Consider the following 24,513-nt stretch of genomic DNA (forward strand, 5'->3'; position numbering starts at 1 on the left):
GTTTCCCTTAAATTTTATCAACTACTTTGGCAAAGACAAAAAATATTAGACTTGGGAAGAGCAAAGTCAATGCATGTGGCTGTAACAGAGAGAAGACTTCTTACTATTTCAAACTGCATTCCAGTGTATGTTTCCAGGCTGCATTTAAAGCTGGCTTTGATATCAGATAGCTATCTGCATGAGATGCTTATGGTGGCGTGGTGTACAGTGCCTATGAAAAGTATTTACCCCCTTGGATGTTTGACCATTTTATTAGCTTTATAAATCAACCATAGTTTTTTACCAAAAAAATAAAGACAAAAAAATCTTTTATGTAAAAGTGACAACTGATTTCTAAGAAGCAAAGTCAAACACAAAAATATGTAAAGTAAAATAAGTGACTGCATAAATATTCACCTCCTTTAAAGTGACTGACCTAATTCAACAGAGATATAGCAAATTAGTGCTGACAGTCCCACAATTAGTGAAATGTGGATCATCTGAGTGCAGTGAATGTAGTCTGGAAGGTCCACTCACTGGTTATTCAGTATTCCTAGCTACTGTTACACCATGAAGACAAAAGAACACTCCAAGCAACTTAGAGAAAAGGTGAAGGAAAGTATAAGTCAGTGGATGGATACAAAAAAATCCAAAGCACTGAACATCCCCTGGAGTTCAGTTAAATCCATCATCAAGAAATGGAAGGAATATGGCACATGTGTAAATCTGCCTAGAATCTGCGCAGTCACTCAAAACACCAAGTGACTGTAGAAGGAGGCTAGTGAGAGACCCCACCAAGACACCATGACTACTCTAAAGAAGTTACAAGCTTCAGCAGCTGAGATGGGAGAGACCCTGCATACAAGTTTTGCCTAGGTTCTGGGTTCACCAGTCATAGCTTTATGGGAGAATGGCTAAAAAAAAGAAGACTCATATCAAATCTTGACTAGAGTTTGCTAAACGGCATGTGAGAGACTCCATGGAAAAGGGGAAAACCAAGTTGGTGCTTTTTGGCCATCAGACAAGATACTGAGTTTTTTGGACACCAAACACATCACCACAAACACACCATCTCCAGTGTAAAGCACAATGGTGGCAGCATCATGCTGTGGGGATGCTTCTCGGCAGACTGCTCTGGACAGCTTGTAAAGGTAGAGGGTAAAGTTAATGTGGCTAATATAGGAAAATCTGGGAAGACAATCTTATTCATTCTGCATGAGAACTATGGCTTAGGAGAAGATTTATTTTCCAGTAAGACAATGACCCAAAGCATCCAGACAAAGTTAAGCAGTGTTGCAAAGAAAAATAGAGCAAAATGCAAACCTGACTGAGACCTATCCACACAGACTCAGTGCTATGATTGCAGCCAAAGGTACATCTGCTAAATACTGACGTGAGAAGTGAATATTTATGCAGTCACTGATTTTATTTCACACATGTAAACTTTACTTTGTGGAAATCTGTTTTCACTTTGACAGTCTTCGTAATTCCTTTTGTTCAAAAGCTAAATGATATTGACCATGACTGTTTTATAAAATCAATAAAAGGGGGAAACATCCAAGGGGGTGAATACTTTTATAGGCACTGTAAATGTGGTCTTTGATGAACATCACTTTTGTTTGCGAAAGGTGAGGAAAGCCATAAAAAACAAGAAAAATCAAATAATTTACAAAAAGAACAAAGGCAAAGAAAACCCCCAAAGATTTCTTTCTGTCAACATAGTTCCTAACACAACCCTGCAGGCCACACATGAGGCAGTAAGTAACTGAGGCACAGTTTCATTACTGGGCTAAAGATGTAGATGAGGGGATGCTGAGGGTATACTGCAGTCGCTCATGGTCTGAGAGAACATGGTAGACTGTGGAAGCCATTGTAGTGCAAGGTCTTAACTATTGCATATATTACACTGGTTCATCCAAGGGCCCCTGGGCGTATTTTGAGTTTATACCAGAGGGTTGATCCAAGGATCCACTCCGCTTGGATATCTACATGCTGCTTTGCACCAGTCACATTGTTCATAAAGGTTGTTTGACAGTAAAGGTTCAGATAATGGAGTACCTGCTCCATGCAAAGAGCAACACCATGGAAAAGGAACACGGTCTGAGAGAGGAAGTTCAGCAGAGGACTTGAATTAGACTCCAGAGCAGTTCAACTTCAAATTGAAGGACCAAAAAATGCAGAAAGGTGACAAGTCAGTGCTGCCAAAAGGATTTATGGAGAGTCATCTTTGATGTCCACATGCGTTTTCTTGTATTCTAAGTAATCTTAAACGGCTGTTTTCCTTTGTCCAAGTCTCCACATCCCAGAAGCCCTTGTGTTGGAATCGATGGCTATGCTGATAGTGGAGACGTGACATCAGTGTTAGAGCAAGTAATCATATCAACGATTTTAGGCTTCTTTTCAAGAATATTGTTGTCCGTTCAGAGGGGAGTGTGAAATATCTGTGTCCAGCTGCTGTCCTCACTTTGGACTAAACCAAAAGAGGTGAAAGTCCAGATCAAGACTCCCCTTGACCGTACTTTGGCAAGGCATGGCCCACCCTGCCTTTGGCTTTGAAATTTTCATCTTTACAACCAATGTTTTTTTTGCCTCTGAATAACCAATCCAACAAATTGAGGCATGACATTTGTAAATTAAAGCTAGACAAGGGTAAGCCAAACATTCACCAAAGTAGTTTTCTTGTTTTGCATCATGGATCAATCCATTACTGATCAAGTTTCATTCATGGATAGAGAATTGTTATAGTTGTTGAGACTGATACTGCCTAATATACCCATCTATTGAAGGGGTTCACTATACATTTAACCTGGTTTTGCTTTTAAATTAAGTTCCCCCAGCTTCCATTCAAATCAACCATTTAAATTTGATCACTGATTTAATCTTCTGAATGCATCAATCTTACAGACAATGAAATGTAAGTTTAAATATGTTGTTAGTAGTGATGGACTGTTGTTGAGTATGTATTGTTTTAAATGCTAGTATGTTTGTTTTTATCATTTGTATTATATATTCTTTTACATCTTCCTGCCCAGGGACCACAGATGAAAATTAGCTTTATAGCTAACTCTGGCTTGACAGTTTTGTTTTGCATGGCCCCTGTCAAATAAACTAATAAATAAAATAATAAATAAATTTAAAGTAATTTTTCGATTTCTCACACTGGGGGGGGTATGATCTGGAATTACTATTGGGGTAAATTGTTCCCTCTATAATATTATATTGCAGTATAACAAAATGAAAAGGAACTACGTATTCAAGTGCTACAACTCGCCTTCTTCTTCTATAACAAGCTTCTCATGTGATACTAAACTCATGTTTGTGCATGAGACCAGAGGTCTAACCGAATCTGTGGTTTAAACTTTGTTTCCTCTTCAGATGAGCTGTGTTAAGCTACTACTTCAAACATCAAATTTAATGATATGGCTATTTCATAATAAAAGCATTTGACCAATATAACAATTGGGGACTTTAATTGTTAAGAACTTTTAAAAATATAAGGTGAGCTTTAGTGAAACTTCATTCTGCATTTACCATGTAGATAGAGTTCTTGCAGACAATTTTCTCCAACTACAATCTGAGCTACAGCACACTCCAAGTAATTTCCGAAGATTGTTTGCTACTGCACCCTGGTGAAACTGCTCCTCCTTCCCTCTCCCCTACTGGCCTAATTTCCCATTACTAACGTTGTTCTGTCCCCCACTTACGTTTCTACACAGTCTGTTGAAGTAAGTGGCGGTACACACATAACTGGTCTACAAATCCATCAAGAAGAAGAAAGAAGAAGCAACCATGCAAATACTCAGGTCATGACCTGAACAACAATTGTTTATGTTTCATGAGGGCAGTAAAGTATATCCTGCTAATATAAATAATTAAAAAAAAAATCACATTTGAGTTGCCAAAAATGACTTCTTAATTCAAGAAACATGGTCAGAGTACCTGTGCAGCATGTCGCATAAATGTTATTGTTGGTCTGCACCGAGGGAAGTTGTTTTACCGGAGTTAAATAAGAAGAAAAAAGGACAAAAACAGACCTCAGACTCCCCTCCAGCCTGACCTGGCCTGAGCTTGAGAGTAAGCGCGGGGGATCTCCACCCAGCCTGGTTTTGGGCTGCAGGCCAAGTCGAGCCAGTCTCGGGCTCAGGCAGAGAAACTAACCTCTAACTGACATTGCCTTGTCTGTACAACCAAAAGTGTGTTTTAAACCAGTGTTAAAGATATTAAAAAATGTATTTTGTGAAACGTGAACTACCAGTGAGATACTGATTCTAGTTTACTACCCTCAATGAATTCCTGCCAATGCATTTTTACATGTTCTTGAGTCTCTTCTTGTCACAGGCCAAATTTTTTAAAGTTTTAACAGAATTTTCTGTTCAAATTATTGACATTTCCTAAAAAACTCAATTGCAAAAAATGTGTATTGATGGATAATTTATTATTTTTACTATCTTCGAGATTTCTGAAATAGTTAACAGTTCCTCAAGGTTCCTATCTAGGTCCTGTTCTCTTTTCATTTAAATCTTTTCAGAGCTCTGACTCAAGTAAAAAGACAGGATCTATGACATATAGGTATAGGTAAGTTTTTACTGGTTGACCAAAGGCCATGAAAAGTTTGGTGTCTGGCACCAAACTCCATCATACTCCTTCAAATCCTTGTTCAGATCCCTGACATAGCTTGCTAGGCAGATTCACCCTGCCCACTGTAGTCTGGATGAAATATATTTTGATCTTTGTGCCACTCCAGAATAAAAAATCTACATGACTGTTCCTTTGGCATCACATTTACTAAACTGTGCATCCATCTGAAGAGCTAGTTTAAATCTGTATTTTTCACTGACTCTTTTAGAACTGCACACCTGAGAATGCATGTGCCTTAATTTGCACACTTTCACATCCAAGTTTGAAGTATCAGAGAAGATGCACAAATATAGATTTTGTAAATATTTAAATTTTGTCCTGTGACATTCTGTTACAGATTAAAGTGATACTCCAACATTTTGGCAAATTCGCCCATTGCCATAATTCCTACAGTCTTAGTAATAGGTTTGTTTCCTTTAATTGTCGGTGCAAGCTGTTTTTAGATCTGGGGGGACAGATATACCAGCTGCACAGCTAACGCTATGGAAGCAGACGGTATTTTTTGCTTTCCCTCATCTAACTTATCAAATACACAATCCAACAACTCCAAAACGCTCTCGTGGACAAGTTGTGACCTGTACATTCACCATGCGATGAAATAATCATGGAACATTATGACATGGAGTTGTTTTAAAGTTAAATGCAAAGCTAGAACTATCCTCCAGACATGGCTGCTGCACTGTGTCACTCCGCCAGTGGTTTACTAAAGAAATAGTTTCGAGTATTTGCTTCATGTGTAATAATGTTATATAATTATACGTTATTATTTCATAGCATGGTGAATGTGCAGGTCAGCTTGCACCGACAACTAAGGGAAACAAACCTATTACTAAAACTATAGGGATTATTGCAATGGGTGAATTTGCCAAAATATTGAAGTATCCCTTTAAATGCATTCATTTGCTTCATGTTTTATCAATATATTTTTTTAAGTATATCTTTTCATTTTCATCTGTTTAAAATGTGAAACAATTCTGCTGCTTTTAATAAAATGCTTTTTATAATAAATCTTATTTGTGATTTCAAATTCTCATTCCAAATGTAAAGATTCATTTAAAGGAAACTTCCTCAAAGTTATTTATTCTTATTCTGTCATTATAATTTCTTAGAGCCTGAAATGTAGTTAGATTTTTACTTGTTTCTGTTAGTCTTTCTTAGGTATTTTCATTGTTGGATTGACCATGATGCTTTCTGCTACATGCAATTTAAACAAATTAAATTCCATTTAACATTGCCTTATGTATGCATAAATATAGAAGTATTATTTAAAAACGCTGCTTTTGTGTTCATTAACCCTCAGTCTCTGTGACTGCTATAAAAATATCTGCTGTTCTGCAGTGATGCAGTCAGAAAGGACCTCATGGGCAGGTGAGAGACTTAACACAGTACCAGGACAGTGACGTACATTTATCCACATGACTATCAACTTTGTTGAGTACAATCCAGGTTTCTTTAGAAAGATGCAGTGTTGATTTGATTGTCTCTTTTTTTCTCACTCCAGGCCAAATGTGCTGGTTTCTTCCACCGCGATCAGCAGTTTTTCATACAGCATGGTGTACGAAGGATATGGAGGCAAGTCCAGACGGTTAAAACAGGTGTGAGCCCTGAAGGAGAGAGGGACAGAGAGAAGGAACTGTTAAGTTTACATCACAAACATCCTATGGGCTCAAATACTCAAATACCATTTAGAAAGGTTTTTTAAATGTTTTGTAATTGTAAGAAATATTTTGTGCATTTTTGAAAGAATTTTGAATGAAAAAAAATGTTTTGCACTTCAGGAAAAATCTGATGAAAAACTGATAATATTTCAAAATGGACTGAAGCACAATAGGAAATGGTTAGGGTTCTCTTGTATGTTGCCAGCATAAACTGTATAACCAACACACACATCTACAACAACACTATCACCAAAACCTCTTATATGATTGGACCTGCAGAGTAAATATTGATGCTGCAGCTTCTAATATCTATAGAATAAAACTCTGGCACTCTTCCATGCTGCAGTGAAACCTGAGCTCTGCTCTCTGTTTCTGCTGAACATGCTCACCCTTTTCACTGCTGTCTGCAAACTACGTGTCCTACTAGAAGGTCAGATGAAGACACCTTGTATAATATTAGAATCAATCTGCACTACAAAGCTGGGAAAATAGCTCTTGAAAGGAGCTAAACAGAGCTGGAGCATTTTTACAAGTCACTTCACAATGGAAAGTCAAACTCTCCAAAAAAAGAACAACCAAAGTTCACACCATTTCCCAAAGTGCCATGTCCAGTATAGGACTTGCAATAACTTCAGTGCAAAACTATTTAATCACACTGGTGCATTGGAGCTAATTCTTTCTAAAAATGTGTTTAAATGGATATGAAACTCATTGCAATAAACAACCTAAAATAACTATTACTACTACCAGAGACATACAGTATATTAGGCAAGGTAAAATGAGTTTGCATGAAAGCCATTGTGCAAGAATAATAATATCAAACACTTTTAGGGTAGAGATGCACCAGTAATGTCTGCAGAGGATTTTGACCTGCTATAAACGACTTATCTCAGAATACTTGGTTTTTGTGTGTTTTTCTGAATGCAAATGAGCTCCTTCTGTCTCCACCCCTCTCTTCTGTGGAAGTACAGCTGTGTGCTTCCTTGGTTGTGGGTGGAGATCTATGGGTGGGAATACCAGGTAAGGGCAGGTAATTTGTTGATTTGATTGTAAGAGGTCATATTTCCAGCGGACAAAGATCTGTCTTGGCTGATCTTATATTTTGTGGATCATCGGACATTCCAGATACCCAAATGCATGTGCAAAATACTGAAAACGTGTTTTTTTTTTTTAATATCCATCCACTTTCTACACCACTTACTCCATTAGGGGCTGTGGGGGAGCCTGGATAACAGGTGGGGTACATCCTGGTCACCAGTCAACCGCAGGGCTGTCATGTAGACAAACAACCAGGCACTTCACGCTCACAGCCAATTTGGAGTCACCAATCAACCTAATGAACATATCTTTGGTGGTGGGAGTACCCGGAGAGAGCCCATGCATACGTGGGTAGAACATGCAAACTCTTCCCTGACTGGAATCTTACCAGGAACCTTTCCTTCTCTCAGGCAACAGCGCTAACCCCTGTCTCGCCATGCAGCACATTTCTATGATATGCTCCCTTGAAATTGACACTTTGGCTGTTTACAGGTAAAAGTGTTTTTTCTGAAACTTCTTATCTATGTCAGCACTTTCCTCCATGTTTGAGCATTAAAATAAACAGTTTGTCCAACAGATCCCTTCTTCTACCAAGTAAAAAATCTCTTCTTTTATACAGCAATTAGCAACAAATCAATGGGATACAATAGATAAACTTTGGCTGCTGACACCAGTTCATGCAATATTTGCAAATGGCTACTGTTTGTCAAATCAGGCCAATATTGCGTGATACAGATATTATACCGATGCATTAGTGCATCCCTATCTCATGGCAAATTTTTCATTCATTTTTAATAAGAAGACCTCCTTCAAGCTGTGTTTGCTAACAATGACCTGACTAGCACAAATTCAGGTTACACAAGATGCAATAACACATAATTTCATTGATTGTGGAAAATATTGATGATTTTTGATCTGCCACTTGTCACCTTAGAATAATCAAGAGCTTTGAAGCTTATCACAACTTCTACAGACCATAATAACTTCTTGTCTGGCTTCTTTCCTTCCCAAACAGTCCAAAAATGCTCCTCGCTTACTTTTATAAATGACAATATGTAACAAATGCTTATGTTTAAGAAGCTGGAAAAAAATTAGCATATTTTATATGTCAATAAAATCACCTAAAGTACTATTTTTGTGTCAATAGTCATGAATGAACTGCTCAAGTTCCTTGCACTTTACCTTTAAAGAGTAAAACTAACCAGGGCTGGAGAGAGTGAATTCTAAAAACAGGGTGAGATACCTGGGTAGAGATGTGACTTTGCCCCACTTCTCAATGCAGAAGCGCCGGAGTCCGTTGGATCCCCGAAGTGCAGCGAAGCCTTCATAGGGCACGCTGGACGTCCCGGTGACAAACTGCAGCAGGCGGAGACGCTGCTCATTGTTGAAGCGCTCCACAGCGGCCCAAAACCAGCGCATCACTATGTGACCATCATGGTAACCTGGTGATTGTGACATATGACATCAGCGCAGGTAATGGAGTTTGTTAAATAAGTCTAGAAATGAATAGTGGATAATTTACTAAATTTAATGAAAATGTGGAAATATACAATTACAGTGGTATACAGCATGTTAACAGTTGTTCTTCCAGAGTAAAGAACTGATTTTATAGACCTACTCACCTCCTCTATACTCTGTGTTACTCCTCCAATCACTCAGATCAATTTCAACCGTACCAGCAATAACCAGCTCCAATTCTCGGGCATCAAACACTGACACCAGCCTGGAGTCGACAACCTGGGAATTAACAACACACAAAGGTTTGGTTACCAGGGGTACTAGGGAGGTCCCAAAAACTTGGAAGGAAGAGCAGGAGGAATTGGAATAAAAACAAAATCTACAAATAATGTTGCATGTGACAAAATCCTGTCAGTACACATCTTTCAGGTGTTATTTATCACTACATAATAAAATCCTATGTGAAACAGTAATTCCACATTTAGGCCTGATTACTGCTAGACCTGCTAAATTAAGAAATCCCTTAAATAGAACCTGTCTGACAAAGTGAAGTAGGCTAAAAGATCTAAAAAAGCAACAAGGGAGGAAATGCTTTTTCTCACCTCGTATCATATATTTTTTTAATTATTTAAAATAAAAGCATTTAACAAAATAATAAAAAAATATATGAATAAGAAGACATATTTTTCAAATTTGCTCTCCTTAAGAGCTCTCTGCCAAAGGGTTAATGTTATCTGGGGGTTCTTGGCATCCCACGTGTTGGAACAAGTGGCTTAAGTCATGTTGTGGTGTCATAAACCCTCTAAGAACCTAAACTTCTTTATTTACCTCATAAAAACCTCTGACCAGCGCTTCTGTCTGCTGCACCACTCCTCTCTCCACCCTCCACTTGGCCATTCGCTCGATATAATCCTTTTTGTTCTTTTCCGTCACTTGAAGGTGTGAGCCGCCTGATTTCAGCTCCCGTTCTGTTACCTGGCATGACAGGAAGTAGGGTCAAGTTTGAGGAGTAATACGTCAGAACTGTACATTAAAATCTTTACATTTTGTTAAGATATCTTTAAGTACAGCAACACAATGCGTATTACAAGAAGTTCACCATTTACAAAAGGTGCACACATCTACCTGGCCAAAGACTTCCTCATTGACAGTGAAGGTGAGGTCCAGGATGTCAGTGATGTCGTTGTCCTTCATCCACTGTAGAGACTGGTGGAACTCCTCATCCAGGTACTCTAGATCAGACAGGTCTGTCGCCCTGAAAGACAAACAGAGCTAACATATTAATTAACCCTAAAAAAACACAGTGTCATCCTGAAAGTTACCCAATAAAGTGCAAGATAATTTAAGGAGGGAGTATTTTCACAGCTTTACATATACTTAGAAAGATTTCCTTGACTTCTCTTTTGTATAATTAAGCCTAAACATCATTACAAATTGCAGGAAAGTTTTGATAAACAGTCTAACTACATTACTTTAACTGGCAAAGTTTTTATGTTTGCTTCTAAAATTAAAAATACAAAGGCCAGACAAAGGGAGACAAGTCCAGAAGAGTCTTGTACTGAGCTTAAAGGCTAGCTGAGCCTCTTAAACATAAAAAAAAAATCTTTTTTTTTTCCACAAATATGCTTATAATTTAAAGAGTTATGTACTATATCAATTGATAAAAAACATGTGGAGTAAGCGACTGAGTAATGATGTGCTGGTCACAAATAAGCATGGCTCTTTTATGTGAAACATAGTTCCTGTTTGAGTGCCAGTTTCCTTTACTCCATCCTTTGTTGGTATTTAATCCACCATTAAAAAGCCAAACTTGTACCAAATAAAGAACTGTTCTGAAGCCAAACAACCAGCTCTACTGAGCTGAGCAACACAGGTAAGATCAGAGTTTAACATGCTAAACTATGACAAAATGCTACTGAACCAAACTAGACTGTTTTGTGGAAACAGACCATACAGTAGTGTTGATGACACAGCTCATTCAGACTTTAGACTGAGGCTTTTTGAATTCCTGCATGAGGGTTCTTTGCCTGAATATTTCATTACTTTCAGGACACAAAAGTAACTTAAGAATAAATAGTGTTTTTATTTCCACACTTTGAACACTTGACATAGCAGTAAACAGCTCAAAACATGGCCTTTTTGGTATCCTTTTCCTGTATGCAGAAATCCCTTCTTGCTCCTTATGGGGTTCTCTGCTTCTGTGTGACGTCCTCTGCCATAAATCTATAACCACCAAAGATTTTGACTTCTAATCTCAACAAAAGATGGGCACAGTATACTAAATCTTCACATTAGAAAACAGTAATGCATCATTTGCAATTGCAAGAACTACATATTAAAGATAATTGGGAAAAAAAAATATATTTTCAGGATTAAAAGCATTGACAACAAAAACAGACTGATGGTCAAGTTTTTTATACAAAAAATAATGTAAGACTACTTTAAGTTTAACTCCCAAACAGTGTCTTATATTCTATTTGATGTTTTTACTTATACATAACAATGCCGTATGTTTACCTGTGGGCTTCATAGGAACCCACATTTAAATAATCAACAAATATCACAGTGACAAAATCTTGTCTTATATGATATTAGACAGGAAAATAATTTATTTGTGTCAAAGGTGAAGCCAGTGTGGAGGCGACTTCATTCTTGATTCTAGTGACCAGCAGGGGGCAGCTTTATGTGGTTGTGAAACCAGGTCCTAGTAAGTATTGGTATCACCAGACCGTGACCCAAATTTCCCTTAATCAATTAGGGCAGTGAGCCAATGAGTCTGTATTTTTAGTTTAATGATTTTTCCACCACAGTGAAATGTTCACGTTAATTATTCTAGATTTTAATAGACTTAAATAGATGAGGAAGGATATGCTTTCGACACTGAAATGTTCATTCACATCAATGTGTCAACCCTGACCAGACATGGTAGAGCTACACTGTGTAATCTCCTGGTAAAACAGCAGTTCATTAACTGTTTGTCACAGTGGCTATACCTACTTCTCACACACAGGGAACAGAATAACATTTGTCTGTTGAGTACTGTTTTTATTTCTGTGGTCGTTGTGATTGTGGCTGCACTTACTGTCTGAGCAGGGCCTTGTAGAAGGGTCTGGTGAAGAAAGCATCCAGCAGGTACTGATGGATCAGAGCCAGGCCCAGGATTCGACCACTGAAACGGAACCTAAACACATACAGTGGATGTTATAGTCAGTAAAGCAATCAGTCAAACTAAAATAAAACATGGACACACTGGCCTTATGCTATAAATGCTGTCTCATGGTCACCATTGGCCTCAGTGGGCCTCATACACTAATTTAGATTTTTGCTCAATTTGTCTTGAGAAACTTCCAAAAAAATCTAGGCTTGATTTCTGTTGTATTCCTAAACTGCTGAATTGTTCTCACCTGTGTTCTTAAACAGATAAATACTATGTCCTGATAAGCTGTTTTCCTAATTAGCAAAGAAGCATAATTTTTATGCCCATATAAGGGCATGAGATTGCAGAGCTGTAATGTCCAAGTTGAAATAAAATGCAAAAACATTTGCTGACCAGAGTCAGTCTCAACACGTGTGTTGCTTAGCAGCCAAGGTCAAGCTTGACTGCATCTCTTTTGTGTGGGGTGATATGCCTGGAGATTGCCAGTGGATTTTGTCCTTTGGATTTCCACAGCATGACCAGGGGCTGATGGCAATGCTACAACCTGCCTGGACACATACCCTAGGCCATGCTTACCTGCCAGATCCATCCCTTACTCCACCTTAAAGGTGTGGACTTTTTTATTTTTTCAACAGATTATTTTTTCATAACCCTGGTAATATGCAAGGATATCCAGAGCATGACTAACTTTGCAAAGCAGATGGATACGCCCATTTCCGTGTTTCTCATCTGGCAAAGCTCCCGTCTGAACAGTTTGGGCCCGGTTAGAAAGTGACAGGACCAATCAGTGACGAGAGGCATTACTTTTGGGCGCGGCGGAGCAAGAAGCAACAATAGGCCGTTGCAATTATGGCAGAAGATATTAACGTGGATGCTGCTGAAGCACCAGTTTTATTAGAACTTAACAATATTTCTTTGTTAAAAGATGAACAAAGAGCAGCACTGAGTTGTTTTCTTTTCAAAAAACGACAAAAGTTGTGCACTGACATGCCTATAGTCGTAATGTTTCGCATTTTGCAATCCTATATGGTACTCCTTCGGTAGGGGTGCAGCTTGGAAGCAGCCACATCACCTGTTATGGTGCCATCTGGTGTGCCAGGTTAGAGCATGACTGGGGTTGAGCCAGTCCTGCTTCCCACACACCTTCCTTTAGCCTCAATTTCTGGCCCAAACATGCCTAAAAGTTCTGCACATATTTGTAGCTGTTGTTACATTATTCTCAAATGATTCCAACAGCTTTCAAACCCAGGAACTTCTTATTTTTTAGAATTGGAATAGGATGTGTCATTTGGGGCCACGATCAGTTGCGAGTTAAATCACTCAGTTCCACATGTTCCACCAATGCCAAAACCCTTTCCCCTGACCCTAACTTGCCCCAGGTTCACGTTTCAAGTTTCAACCTACTTTTAAGTACATACCGTGCATTTAAACACAGATACCCAAACATGAAGGTAGGTTTTTATTCCTTTAAATTAATTCTAATAAAGAATAAATTGTGACATTTAAATCCTATTTTCAATGCTTACTTACAAGTCTCAACATCAACACAATCAGTAATTTGTTGTGGGCTTTCATTGTAAAAGTTACCATTCCAGATGGTTCTCAACAAACGCAGACATTGGGCTGATTTGAACGGTGTAAGTGTCGTTTGCGGAGTATTCAAACAGTCCGTAGTACGGATTAAACAACTCCTGAGACAACAGGAAGAAGAACTCTCTGGATGGACCGCTGTAGTCCAACCTGAAGAGACAAAAACAGAAATGAAGGGTGAAAGGGATGACATTTTTTCTCATTTGGATTTCAATATACCTACACTGCAGAACTGACGTTAAAGTCTTATTGGTGAGTATTTTAAAGCATGTCTGAACTCTTTATAAATATAATTTAAAAAGGGTAAAAATAAACAAGATGAGTCATTTTTCAATGGACTGTGAATGTTGATGTGTGGCTTACCCCTCCTCTCCAAGGAAAGTGACATAGAGTTTGTTTCTCTGCAGCTCTTTGCGAGAATACGCCATCACCTGGTTAAAGGTTCCCTCAAGCAAGTGCTCTCTTCTGATCAATAACCTAAAACAACCAGGACAGGATTTATTTTACAACACATGAGTCTACATTAAGCTTCAAGGTGTTATCTATAGAGCAGGAATACATTTCAGCTGGGCAAATTCCTTAAATCAAAGTAAACACATACCATAGTTAAACCACCTAACTACATACAATAAGAGTCACATGTGTTGACTGTCTTACTTGATCTTTCCTGGTCCCTGCCCATAACCCTTTGCTTCTAATTTCCTGTAGAAGTTTCTTAGTTTGGCTTCAAAGTCTCTGCGATAAGGAGCGGGAGCCCTGGCCCTCTGCAAGCCTGGAAATAAAAATTAAGACATGCACAATCAGTCAGATCAGAAAAGAGATCTCTAAATAGATCAAGAGAAGCTCATGGATATTAAACTGATGTTGATGGTTTTAATTCAAGAGGTACAGAGTTTCACAGCTTCTTAATGTATTCATTAAAGTGAGCTTCTGCAACAGCCAAGGCCAAACATAAAGATGTGGGGTTGCTTTTAATATTGAAGGGAAAAAAAAACATTGATATAGAGCAGTAGTATTCAAGCTTGCTTAACCAAAGAGCCAAATTGTTGAAAAAATACCTTTGAAATAGCCACAATCCAAATCTTGACTAGTGTAACTTAAATGGATTTTTTTTCTGAAGTCAACATTTTCCTTTTTTTAAGGTTTTCTTTGGGGTTATGTAGCAGAGTAAGACTTAAAGGTGCAGTGCGTAATATTTAGCATAGCAACATTTTGCAGAACAAAGGTGGTAAAACCAAAATTATATATTCATAAGAAGGCCTAGATAAATTAGTGTTTAATCACCAGAATATATAAATTGTTTTACATTATATTAAGTTAGAATGAGTCCTTTATTCATGCATGGGGAGGGTCCAATCCATGGAATCCGCCATCTTGGATTGTTGCAATTTGTATGTTCCTACAGTATCATAGATGGGAGAAAATAAAAGAAACCCACTTTTAAGCATTCCACTGGTTGCCACAATTAGCATCAGAAATGGGGCATCACAGTCTAGATTCTGTCTGTTAGATGTTGCTAATATACCCAAATTTTACACACTGCACCTTTGAAAGAGCCATGAGTTGTCACAAAAGAGCCACATGTGGCTCAAGAGTCACGCGTTGAATATCACAGGTATAGAGGATCCAGGAACGTTTAGAAATAGAGGAGGCCTTGAAACATTACATATGCACCAAAGAGTATGGACTTGCATCCTCTTAAGGGTGTAGTGACTCACTGAGACAGAGTGATCCTGATCATTTATACCCGTTTTTCTGCCTTAAGTGATCCACCTCTCTTATTAAGTTATAAACTATGTCTCAGTTAATCAGTACTTAAAATACAAAAGTATTCTGCTGAAAGTTGTGTATTATGTGTAAAGCTTAAACAACAACAATAAAAGAAAAGAAAACATTCACACTCACAGGGCCAATATGAAGCGAGTATAAAGCTGTCTCCCTGTGAGACTGGTGGGAGCAGTTCAGCTGAGCTCACAGCATTTCTCACACTTTTTTTCACTCCATGTTTTCACACAAACAAAAGCACAACTAATGAATGGAGCACATTACAAGTCAGGCTTCTCTGACCCAGTTTCTATTCATAGAGCCTCCCAAAACATGCAAACACAAACACACACACTTGTAGCTGAGATTTTCTGCGCTCATTAAGATAACATTAGCACCCTAACGCAGCACAGCTGGCTCTGTCAAACACTAATAATCACCATCTTGGGATTTCTCTGTGTCTTCACGTTATGGCTGTGATAGCAAGCAAGATAAGAGTGCATCTTCGCTGTACATGGGCTCCAGAGCTTTCCCTCTTCACTTCCAAGTAATTGCTTCCCCACATAGTATTGTCACAACACACATAAACACCCTTGTTTAGATGAAAGGTATCAGAAATTCAGGCACTGCACCCCAGTTTTTTAAATTTCAGGAATGTTTTATGTTAACAGAAAACAGTAAACTATAGCCGTTTATGACTGGATTTACTAGATGGCTAAAGGTCTTACCTGGAGAGTTCTGTGGTGAGGAGGCGGGCGAACAGCGAGGAGAGAAGCTGAAGCCCGGGTGGATTGGGTGAGGTGGAATGTAAGACATGATTTCTTCTTCATATAAGCTACAAAAAAGAAAAGAAAATCACAATTTTTCCAATGCCTCACGAAGAAAAAGCAGTATAAAAGTACAATCCTGTTGGATGGCTGGATGGCAAACTCTAAACACTGACTGTTAATCCCTGTCAGCGAGCTTAAAATCAAGGTTTGGTATATGATTCAGATCTTAGTGTCAAAACATACATCAGGGATGTCAGAAAAACATCATTTGATAATTTAAAGATAAAAATAAAGCTGATTAATTGCAATCTTTTTCTTTACCTTAAAAGGATGACGAGGTCTGCATCACATGACAGCTTCTCTACTCCCTGAGTACCTTCAGTCCGGATGTAGTGGATTTTCTCCCTATAAAGTCAGTGACACAAAAACCTTATCAGCTGTTCCCTGCACATACTAACCTGGAACATCAAATAGACCCATTCACTAATTCATTATTGGGCAGTTAGAGCAATGCAGTATATACTCCTCTTTATCTCAGTCGGGTTGGATAGGGACCATCAGTAAACAGCCATTTTCTCTCCAGAGATGTTCCATAGGGTTTAAGTCAGAGCTTTGGCTGAGCCACTCCTGTGCTGTCTTGGCTGTGTGCTTAGGGCCATTGTCATCAGAACAGTCTGAGGCCTTCAGCACTGCAGAACAGGTTTCCATTGAGGATATCTCTACTCTTCTCCATTCAGCTTACCCTCAACCCTGACCAGTCTGCCAGTCCCCGCTACTGAAAGACACTTCCACAGCATGATGCTGCCACCACCATGCTTCACTGTCGGGATGGTAGCAGGTGCCTGGTTTCCTCCAGACATTAGAAATGAGGCCAAACAGTTCAAGCTTGGTTACATCAGACCAGAGAATCTTGTTTTACACAGTCAGTGTCCTTTAGGGCAATTTTGGAAACTTAAGTGTGCTTTCATGTGTTTTGCACTGAGGAGAGGCTCCATCTAGCCACTCTGCCACAAAGCCCACATCGATGAAGGGACACAGTGATGGTTGTCCTTATGGAAATTTGTCCTATCCCCACATAGGATCTCTGGAGCTCCGTCAGAGTGATCATTAGGTCTTGGTCACCTCTCTAACCAAGGCCTTTCTCCCCTGATTGTTCAGTTTGGCCAGGTGACCAGCTCTGTGAAGAGTCCTGGTGGTGAAGAACTTCTTCCATTTGAGAACTATGAAGTCCACTGTGCTGTTGGGATCCTTCAGTGCAGCAGAACTTTTTTTGTAGCCTTCTCCAGATCTGATGTCTTGCAAAAATCCTGTCTCTGAGCTCTGGCTTGTCTTTTATTCTGATATGCATCATCAGCTGTGAAGCCTTTTTTCGAGGTGTGTGCCTTTCTAAATCAAGTCCAGTCAATTCAATTTATCACAGGTGGATTCCAATCAAGGTTTAGAAACATCTCAGCAATGACCAAGAGAAATGGGAGGAACCTGAGCTACATTTTAAGTGTTGTTGTTGTGTCAATGTGATAATTCAGTTTTTTGTTTTTAATACATCAGCAAAGAATCACAGCACAGATGAACACAAACTAGCATTGCTATTTCAATCTTGTCATGAATAAGACATCTACTGAACAAAAACAACAACTTTGGTTGGACCTCTGACAGATATGTATCGGCATTCTTTTGATAATCATAGTCTTCCGCAGTCTCTCAACCTTGCCAATAAATCCCTTGTTCTTAAAGAAGGCAAACCACCAGATGAATGTAGTTCATACTGTCCTATTAGTCTAATAGGGGTCGATAGCAAAATACTCTCCAAGGTCCTGGCAAGGAGATTAGAGGTCATGTTACCTGGTCTAATTAACTCAGATCAGACTGGATTTATCCAGAACCGCCTCTCAACCTCTAATATCAGGTGTCTTTTGAATGTAATTCAATATACAAATCAGTCCAGAAGCAAAGTTCTCTCAGTGTCTTTGGACGCTGAAAAAGCTTTCGATAGGGTTGAGTGGTGCTACCTGTTTGATGTTTTGAAAAAATTAGGTCTGGGAGGTAACTTCCTTAGGTGGATACAAATTATATATCAGTCATCAACAGCTAGCATCATTACAAATGGCCTTCGTTCTGAACCCTTCTCTTTAGCTAGAGACACCAGACAGGAGTGCCCCCTTAGCCCGTTGCTATTCGCATGTGCTCTGGAGCCCCTTGCAGCTGCTATTAGACTTAACACAGATATATGGGGAATCTCTGTGGGGGGTACAGTTCACAAAATAGCTCTCTATGCTGACGATATTTTACTTTTTCTCTCCTCCCCTGAATCATCCATTCCAGCTGTCTTATCATTGTTAAGAGAATTTAGTGCATTATCTGGTTACAAGGTAAACTTTGACAAATCTGAGGCAATGCCTACTGGCACACTTGACATTACTGACTTCCAAGGGAACCTCCCTTTTAAATGGTCAAGCTCAGGCTTCATATATTTAGGAATTAAAATGTCCTCTAATCTGACTGAACTTCGGAAACTTAACATGTCACCAATTCTACGCGCAGTTAAGAGAGATTTAAATTGCTGGTCAGGTCTCCCACTGTCCCTTCTGAGCCACATTAGCCTGATTAAAATGAATATACTCCCCAGGCTTCTATACCCACTACAAACCCTATGGTTTACAACTCTCTTAAAGTTTGGAGGGATATTACTCGATTCTCTGGGAGGAAAGATCTAGTCTCTATGTTGACACCAATTTGTGAGAATACTGACTTTATCCCAGCTGCTAGCAATTCAGTTTTTTACCAATGGAAACCCAAAGGCATTAGAGTTACTGGAGATCTATTCAAAGATGGTAGCCACATGTCTTTTTGTCAGCTACAATATCACTATGGCCTATCTAAAAAACATTTTTTTGGATTCCTACAGATGCGTCACTTTGTTAATGAACAGAGTCTCCCAAGTCTCAATACCCCTACACTAAGTCCTATAGAGTCTTTTTTAATGAACTGTAAGAACTCTTCTCATTTTATCTCCTCCTTCTGCTGTCTTTTACACTCTATTTGCCCTGCTAGCTTATATAATATTCACTGCAAATGGGAAAGGGATTTTGACAGTGAATACATAGAGGATGACTGGCAAGAAGCTGTCGACTGTATCAAAACTGTTTTCTCCTGTAACGGATTGAGAGAAATTCAATACAAAATCCACCATCGGTTACGTATAACACCTTATATCCGGAACAAGATGGATCCAAGTTTATCTCCTTTGTGTTTGAAATGTGAAAGAGAAACGGGGGACTATATCCATCTTTTCTGGCACTGTAAATACATTTCACAGTTTTGGAACTGCACAACTAAAGAACTTAATGGCATTTTCAAAACTAAAATAAAGAAAAAAACCCTGGGCTCTTCTTGCTTTGTCTTTCCTCTAAAGATCTGTCACTTCCCTCTCTTAAATTCAAACTACTGGATAAACTACTGCTTTTGGCAAGAAAATGCATTTTGTTGAAATGGATTAAAGACAGAGCTCCTACTGTTACAGAGAGATCTTTTCTGTACTTCCTCCTGAGAGGATAGGTGCCTCTCTTAGGGGTAACGAACAGCTGTTTCTGATAATGTGGAGATCCCTCTTGGACTATCTGCCTAGTGAGACTCTGGATCTGCTGTCAAAAGGACCTCTGCATCTGAACTGAAGACACCTCTTACAGTCAGACTAAGTCCACCTAGGAACTAAATGCTACTGGCAGAGGGATAAACTGATATCAACATACTAAGGAAATGGGGAAGGGCTGTGTTGTGTTGTTGTTGTCTTTTTGTGTTTGTTTTGTTGTTTTTTTTGTTTTGTTTTTTGTTTTTCTTTTTTTCCCCTCGTTTTTTTCTGTTATAATTCCCTTTTTAAATTTTGTTTTTCCCCCTTTTTTCCTTATTTTTTTCCTAAGTTATCACTTTTCTCAATTGGCCATTTTATATTGGCTGCTTGCTAATTGTCAGTGGGTATGTGTAAGTGCTTAATACTTTGCTTTGTAAAACCTAATAAAATTACATAAAAAAAAGAATAAGACATCTACTGATAAGTAATTTTCCACAGATGAATTTAGCTATGAGTTTCTCGTGCGTTATCTCATATAGCACTGCATACCATGCTCATGTGCACATATGATTAAACAGATAGGAGTGTTTACTGAATAAAGTTTCCAACCAAAAGGTAAAAAAAAAAAGACAGATGCTATAATTTCCAAGATTTACAGCATGACTTAATCCAACAAAGTATTCTACTTTGGACAGATATTTTGGTGTTTATAGCCTTTCAAACAAGGTTTCTACTTCCCATTACTCTGCTTGCAATGCCCAAAAACCATCTGTTTGCAATTTGGCAGGAAACATCATCAGACGACCTGATTCAAGCTGCATCGGTTCTGTGCAGACAGCTGTAACCATTGCAAATGACTAAAACGGACTTGTAACGTCGTGATCTTTGGTCTGAACTGGACTTTAATTTTCAAAGATTAGCAAAAACATTTTTCTACTGAGCGCTTAAGCAGAAGAAGTACAATAATTGGACAAACCATCTTAGAAATATAATAAAAGTACATCCACGGTTATGCATGATAAGAAGTTGTTCTAGAAGTTGTGTTCCCTCACAAATCTCTCCATAAACTCCAACTGGTCCAGAACTCAGCTGCTCGCATCATCACCAAAACTCCCTCATTTCACCACATCACCCCCGTCCTACAGCAGCTCCGCTGGCTCCCGGTTAAATTCAGAGTAGAATTCAAAATCCTCCTGTATGCATTCAAGGCCATCCACAATCTCGCCCCCCCTTATCTCTCTGATCTCCTCCACATAGCCACCTCCTCCTGCTCCCTCAGATCCTCCTCCTCCATCCACCTCACCGTGCCCTCTGCCTGTCTGAGCACCATGGGGTGCAGAGCTTTCAGCCGCTCTGCTCCCCAACTTTGTAACTCACTCCCACCAGACATCTGAAACATTGACTCTCTCCCTCTCTTCAATGTCCTGTTTGTCCTATTTTATATTGTGTTTGCTTTTATCTATTGTTTTTATTTTATTCATTTTTATTTGTAAAGCAACCTTGAGTGTTCAGAAAGGCGCTTATAAATAAAATGTATTATTATTATTATTATTTTTAAGAGGTTGTTTACCGGCAGGAAAGATTAAAAAGTACTTGGGAACTGCAGGGTAATGAGAAAAAAGAGGGTTCAAATGGTTAAACTTGAACTAATGCAGACCTATGTTAGCTTCAGACTTCAGCTGCAGACATGATGCATCCAGAAACCTTAGTTTATGGAGAGTGACTGTAAAAGTTGATGTAGACTTCTATATCTGTGTTCAGGGAGAAGCCTACCTCAGTGCATGGTTCCTGCTGAGGCTGGGCTGTCTCTCCTGTAGCATGTCAAATATGTTAGGCTGTCGAAGGAATGCCACGATCTTGTCATTGTAGGCTGGGTAGAGAGGAACAACACATAAGATAATCAGTCATTCATATTAATACCGATGATAAAAAATCATAATCAAAAATCATAAATGCCTACATGGAGCAGACAGTGGTTGGGAGTCAGGGTGATGTTGGCTACGTATGGCAGCCACCAAGATGTTTCCAGGCCTGGCCATCAGAGAAGCCCCACGACTCCTGGAGACATCAGAGGCCTGGGAACAGGAATGACAGAACACACAAAAGACACTGAGAAACAAGGACTATACACGACATATCTCCCTGCTTAAATGTCCCGTAGCTTACTATGAAGCCACACCTACAGCTTTGGAAAAAATTAGATAAAGGGACAACTGCAAAAGTATTAGTTTTTCTGGTTTTCCCTTTCTGGTAGCATTTCTCTAGGATGTACATATAAGGGTTCCCATTTAATACCTACTCAATGTTTCTTCTTTTTAACCAAAGAAAAGTCACATTATAAAACAGACACAGTGATATCTTGATAGTTTTTTCTTCAACAGGATTCCTACACACATCAAAGGTCACATATTTGACCCCAATTAGACAAGTTTATATTGGTCTCAGAGGTCCCCAAAACATGTCTGTGAAGTTTGTTGCTTAAAAAACACTCCATTTTTGGATTTTTGCATGTCTAAAACACCTCTTTTTCAGACCTAATCAGAACGAGCTGTTTCTGTGTCTGTGGCTCTAAATGTTAATGAGCTGTCTGACTCCGCCCCTCTCAGGAAATGGATGTGGCTCTCTTGAGAAGAGGGTCGAACTTTCTTCCAAGCAGGGAGGGCCAACCGAACTTGGGTGCGGTGCTAACTCCCCACATGACATCATGAGGGGAAAATCTGAGAACGGCTTGTTTCAGCACACCTTTTTTGAAAGGTGGGGGGGGTGGACCTTTCTGATTCTTGGGGGGTTTGTGGACAGGCAGGTGCACATATTTTTGTTAGAAAAGCCGAAAAAGAGTATTTTGCATATGTGCCCTTTAAAAACAAATGTATGACTTTTTAGGACACTCTTAAGACTTACTCTGAGATAAACCATCTAATTTGGGTTTACATAAAAGCCCCTAAATACTCCTGAAAGGAATATAAAAGGTTCAATACTGAAACTATTCACTTACAAATGCAACATTAACTTAATTTAGAGAAACCTTTCATTAAAAACTACATTTGCTCTAAAAGAAAGCAGAACATTTGTAATAATAAACTAGAAATAACGCCTCAATAAGGTATGCAGTTACCAGTCTGAAAAAATCGTTGTTGGCCAAGCAGAAGATTTTTGGTGTTTCTGTGGTAGTATGAAATACTTTAAGCAAGTTATGCACAGAGGCTCCATGACCTTTGAGTCAGAGGCATTTGAGCAAAGTTTGAAGAAAATCAATCCAAGTTTGGAGAAACTGCATTCAAAACAATAACATGTATGGACGAAGAGATGTACCTTTATGGACAGACAACCAAAACATAAAGCCTGCAGTCTGGCGTGGAGGCATTAAAATCTAAGTGCTCTGCTGATACTACAATAATTATCATTGGCTATAAGCAGAATTGAGTCATACTAGAGTTGTCTTTTAAGACATCATATGCCTATTCTGTTAATCTTAATCAATATCACACGTGAATGCACCTCTCCAGCGCTGTAGCTGCGTAATCTCTGCAGGTGTTGTCTGTGGGCGAGATGCCCAGGCAGCCGGCCGTTCTGCAGAGGGATGCGAGGGTCGATGAAGGTTGTGGCTCGGCTGTTGTGGTCCACAAAGAAAGACTGAGAGACAGAAAACACAGGGCTTAGTTTTACTGTTTGTTTAAAAAATCTGATCTGTTTCTTTATACATATTTCTCTTTATAAATCAAAGTTTTTTCTTCTGTTCAGCAGCACATGGTAAAAAATGTCTCTATTTGCCGTAATATTATAACATTTAAACACTAGTATCTAATGTAGGATAGAAATCTTTAGATTCAGGCTGGTTAAAGCCACACAGTCAAACCAGTCTAGTGTTTGTCTTTTGATTATTTTGCTGGGTTAGCGTTTACAAATATGACACAGTATGTTTCTAACGTCTACCATCTTAGATCCATTGAAGAGTTATTCTACACACAGTATGTCAGCTACCTTGCCCTGGGGGTCTGTCTTGATCTCCCAACCTCGGGGCAGCTCCAGTTGAGTGTCTGCAAACTTGTTGAGGAAAACCACCAGGTCTCTGTTATGTTGGTAGCGTTCAAAGTTCCTGGCATCACGACGCACCTTCAGGATCATGTGTTTCACACAGCTGCTGCTGGTAAACATCCTGTAGGCTGCCTGGAAAGACCACATCCGCAGATTGGATTTTAAATTTTCAAGTGTTCAAATGTTTTAGTGACACGTGCAGCGTACATAAAGTGATCTAAGCCACATTTCGGATGTTTTCACACCTGTAGCTCTTCAGGTTCAGATTATAAAATAAATCGCTGTAGCATTTTCCTCCTAAAGTCTTAATGAACAGGGCCAACGGTGAACTGCCCCCTTGTTTCGAAACAACTCTTGAGGCAATGCAGGAGTGACATCACCTTTAATCTATTTAGAACAATCTATCACCTAAAAACCATCATGTCCTCACTGACCTTTGAATGCTGTAAATGATGAAGGTGGGTGGGCGGGTGTGTAATACTTACATAGTTACTATGCAGCACAGTGAAGAATTCTGGGTGTGTGATGAACTTTACGGCAGGTGATTGGAGGAGATTGCTGATTTTCTGATGATTGACGGGAGAGGCGGGGCCTGCAGAGAAACAGCAAAAATTTCTTTTAACTGTGCAATATTTTTAAGACGATTACAGAGGCTAGATTTAACTGATGTTTATGTAGAAAGTTACAAACAATGTAGGGCTCAATGATGTGGCCAAATCCTGTTTAAAGACATTAATCAATTTTTCTTACTGCTTTAAAACTTATTTTAAATTAAAAAAAAATGGCTAAAGAAGGTTTGGTCCTATTTCGAAACAACATTTAACAAAAGTAAGCTGAATTTTTATTTAGATATTTAAA

At 39.0% G+C, this 24,513-nt stretch overlaps 1 protein-coding gene across 1 annotated transcript in view; it reads right to left on the bottom strand.

Annotated features, from left to right (window-relative positions):
* Positions 1–6,037: 6,037 nt before the first annotated feature.
* Positions 6,038–24,513, bottom strand: part of LOC121527323 (E3 ubiquitin-protein ligase HECW1) — an 86,423-nt gene continuing 67,947 nt past the window's right edge. Inside the window, exons 15-30 of the mRNA XM_041814245.1 lie at positions 24,141–24,247; positions 23,602–23,787; positions 23,119–23,253; positions 21,581–21,695; positions 21,394–21,490; positions 16,374–16,457; positions 16,011–16,117; positions 14,176–14,290; positions 13,882–13,995; positions 13,516–13,668; positions 11,854–11,952; positions 9,897–10,026; positions 9,600–9,746; positions 8,936–9,050; positions 8,557–8,755; positions 6,038–6,221 (exon numbers count right to left, since the gene is read on the bottom strand). Coding sequence (XP_041670179.1) covers positions 6,110–6,221; positions 8,557–8,755; positions 8,936–9,050; positions 9,600–9,746; positions 9,897–10,026; positions 11,854–11,952; positions 13,516–13,668; positions 13,882–13,995; positions 14,176–14,290; positions 16,011–16,117; positions 16,374–16,457; positions 21,394–21,490; positions 21,581–21,695; positions 23,119–23,253; positions 23,602–23,787; positions 24,141–24,247 — 2,015 coding nt within the window. The 3' untranslated portion in view covers positions 6,038–6,109. The remainder of the gene's footprint in view (positions 6,222–8,556; positions 8,756–8,935; positions 9,051–9,599; positions 9,747–9,896; positions 10,027–11,853; positions 11,953–13,515; positions 13,669–13,881; positions 13,996–14,175; positions 14,291–16,010; positions 16,118–16,373; positions 16,458–21,393; positions 21,491–21,580; positions 21,696–23,118; positions 23,254–23,601; positions 23,788–24,140; positions 24,248–24,513) is intronic.

The sequence above is a fragment of the Cheilinus undulatus genome, linkage group 19 (assembly GCF_018320785.1).
Source record: "Cheilinus undulatus linkage group 19, ASM1832078v1, whole genome shotgun sequence".
Classification (NCBI taxonomy): Eukaryota; Metazoa; Chordata; class Actinopteri; order Labriformes; family Labridae; genus Cheilinus; species Cheilinus undulatus.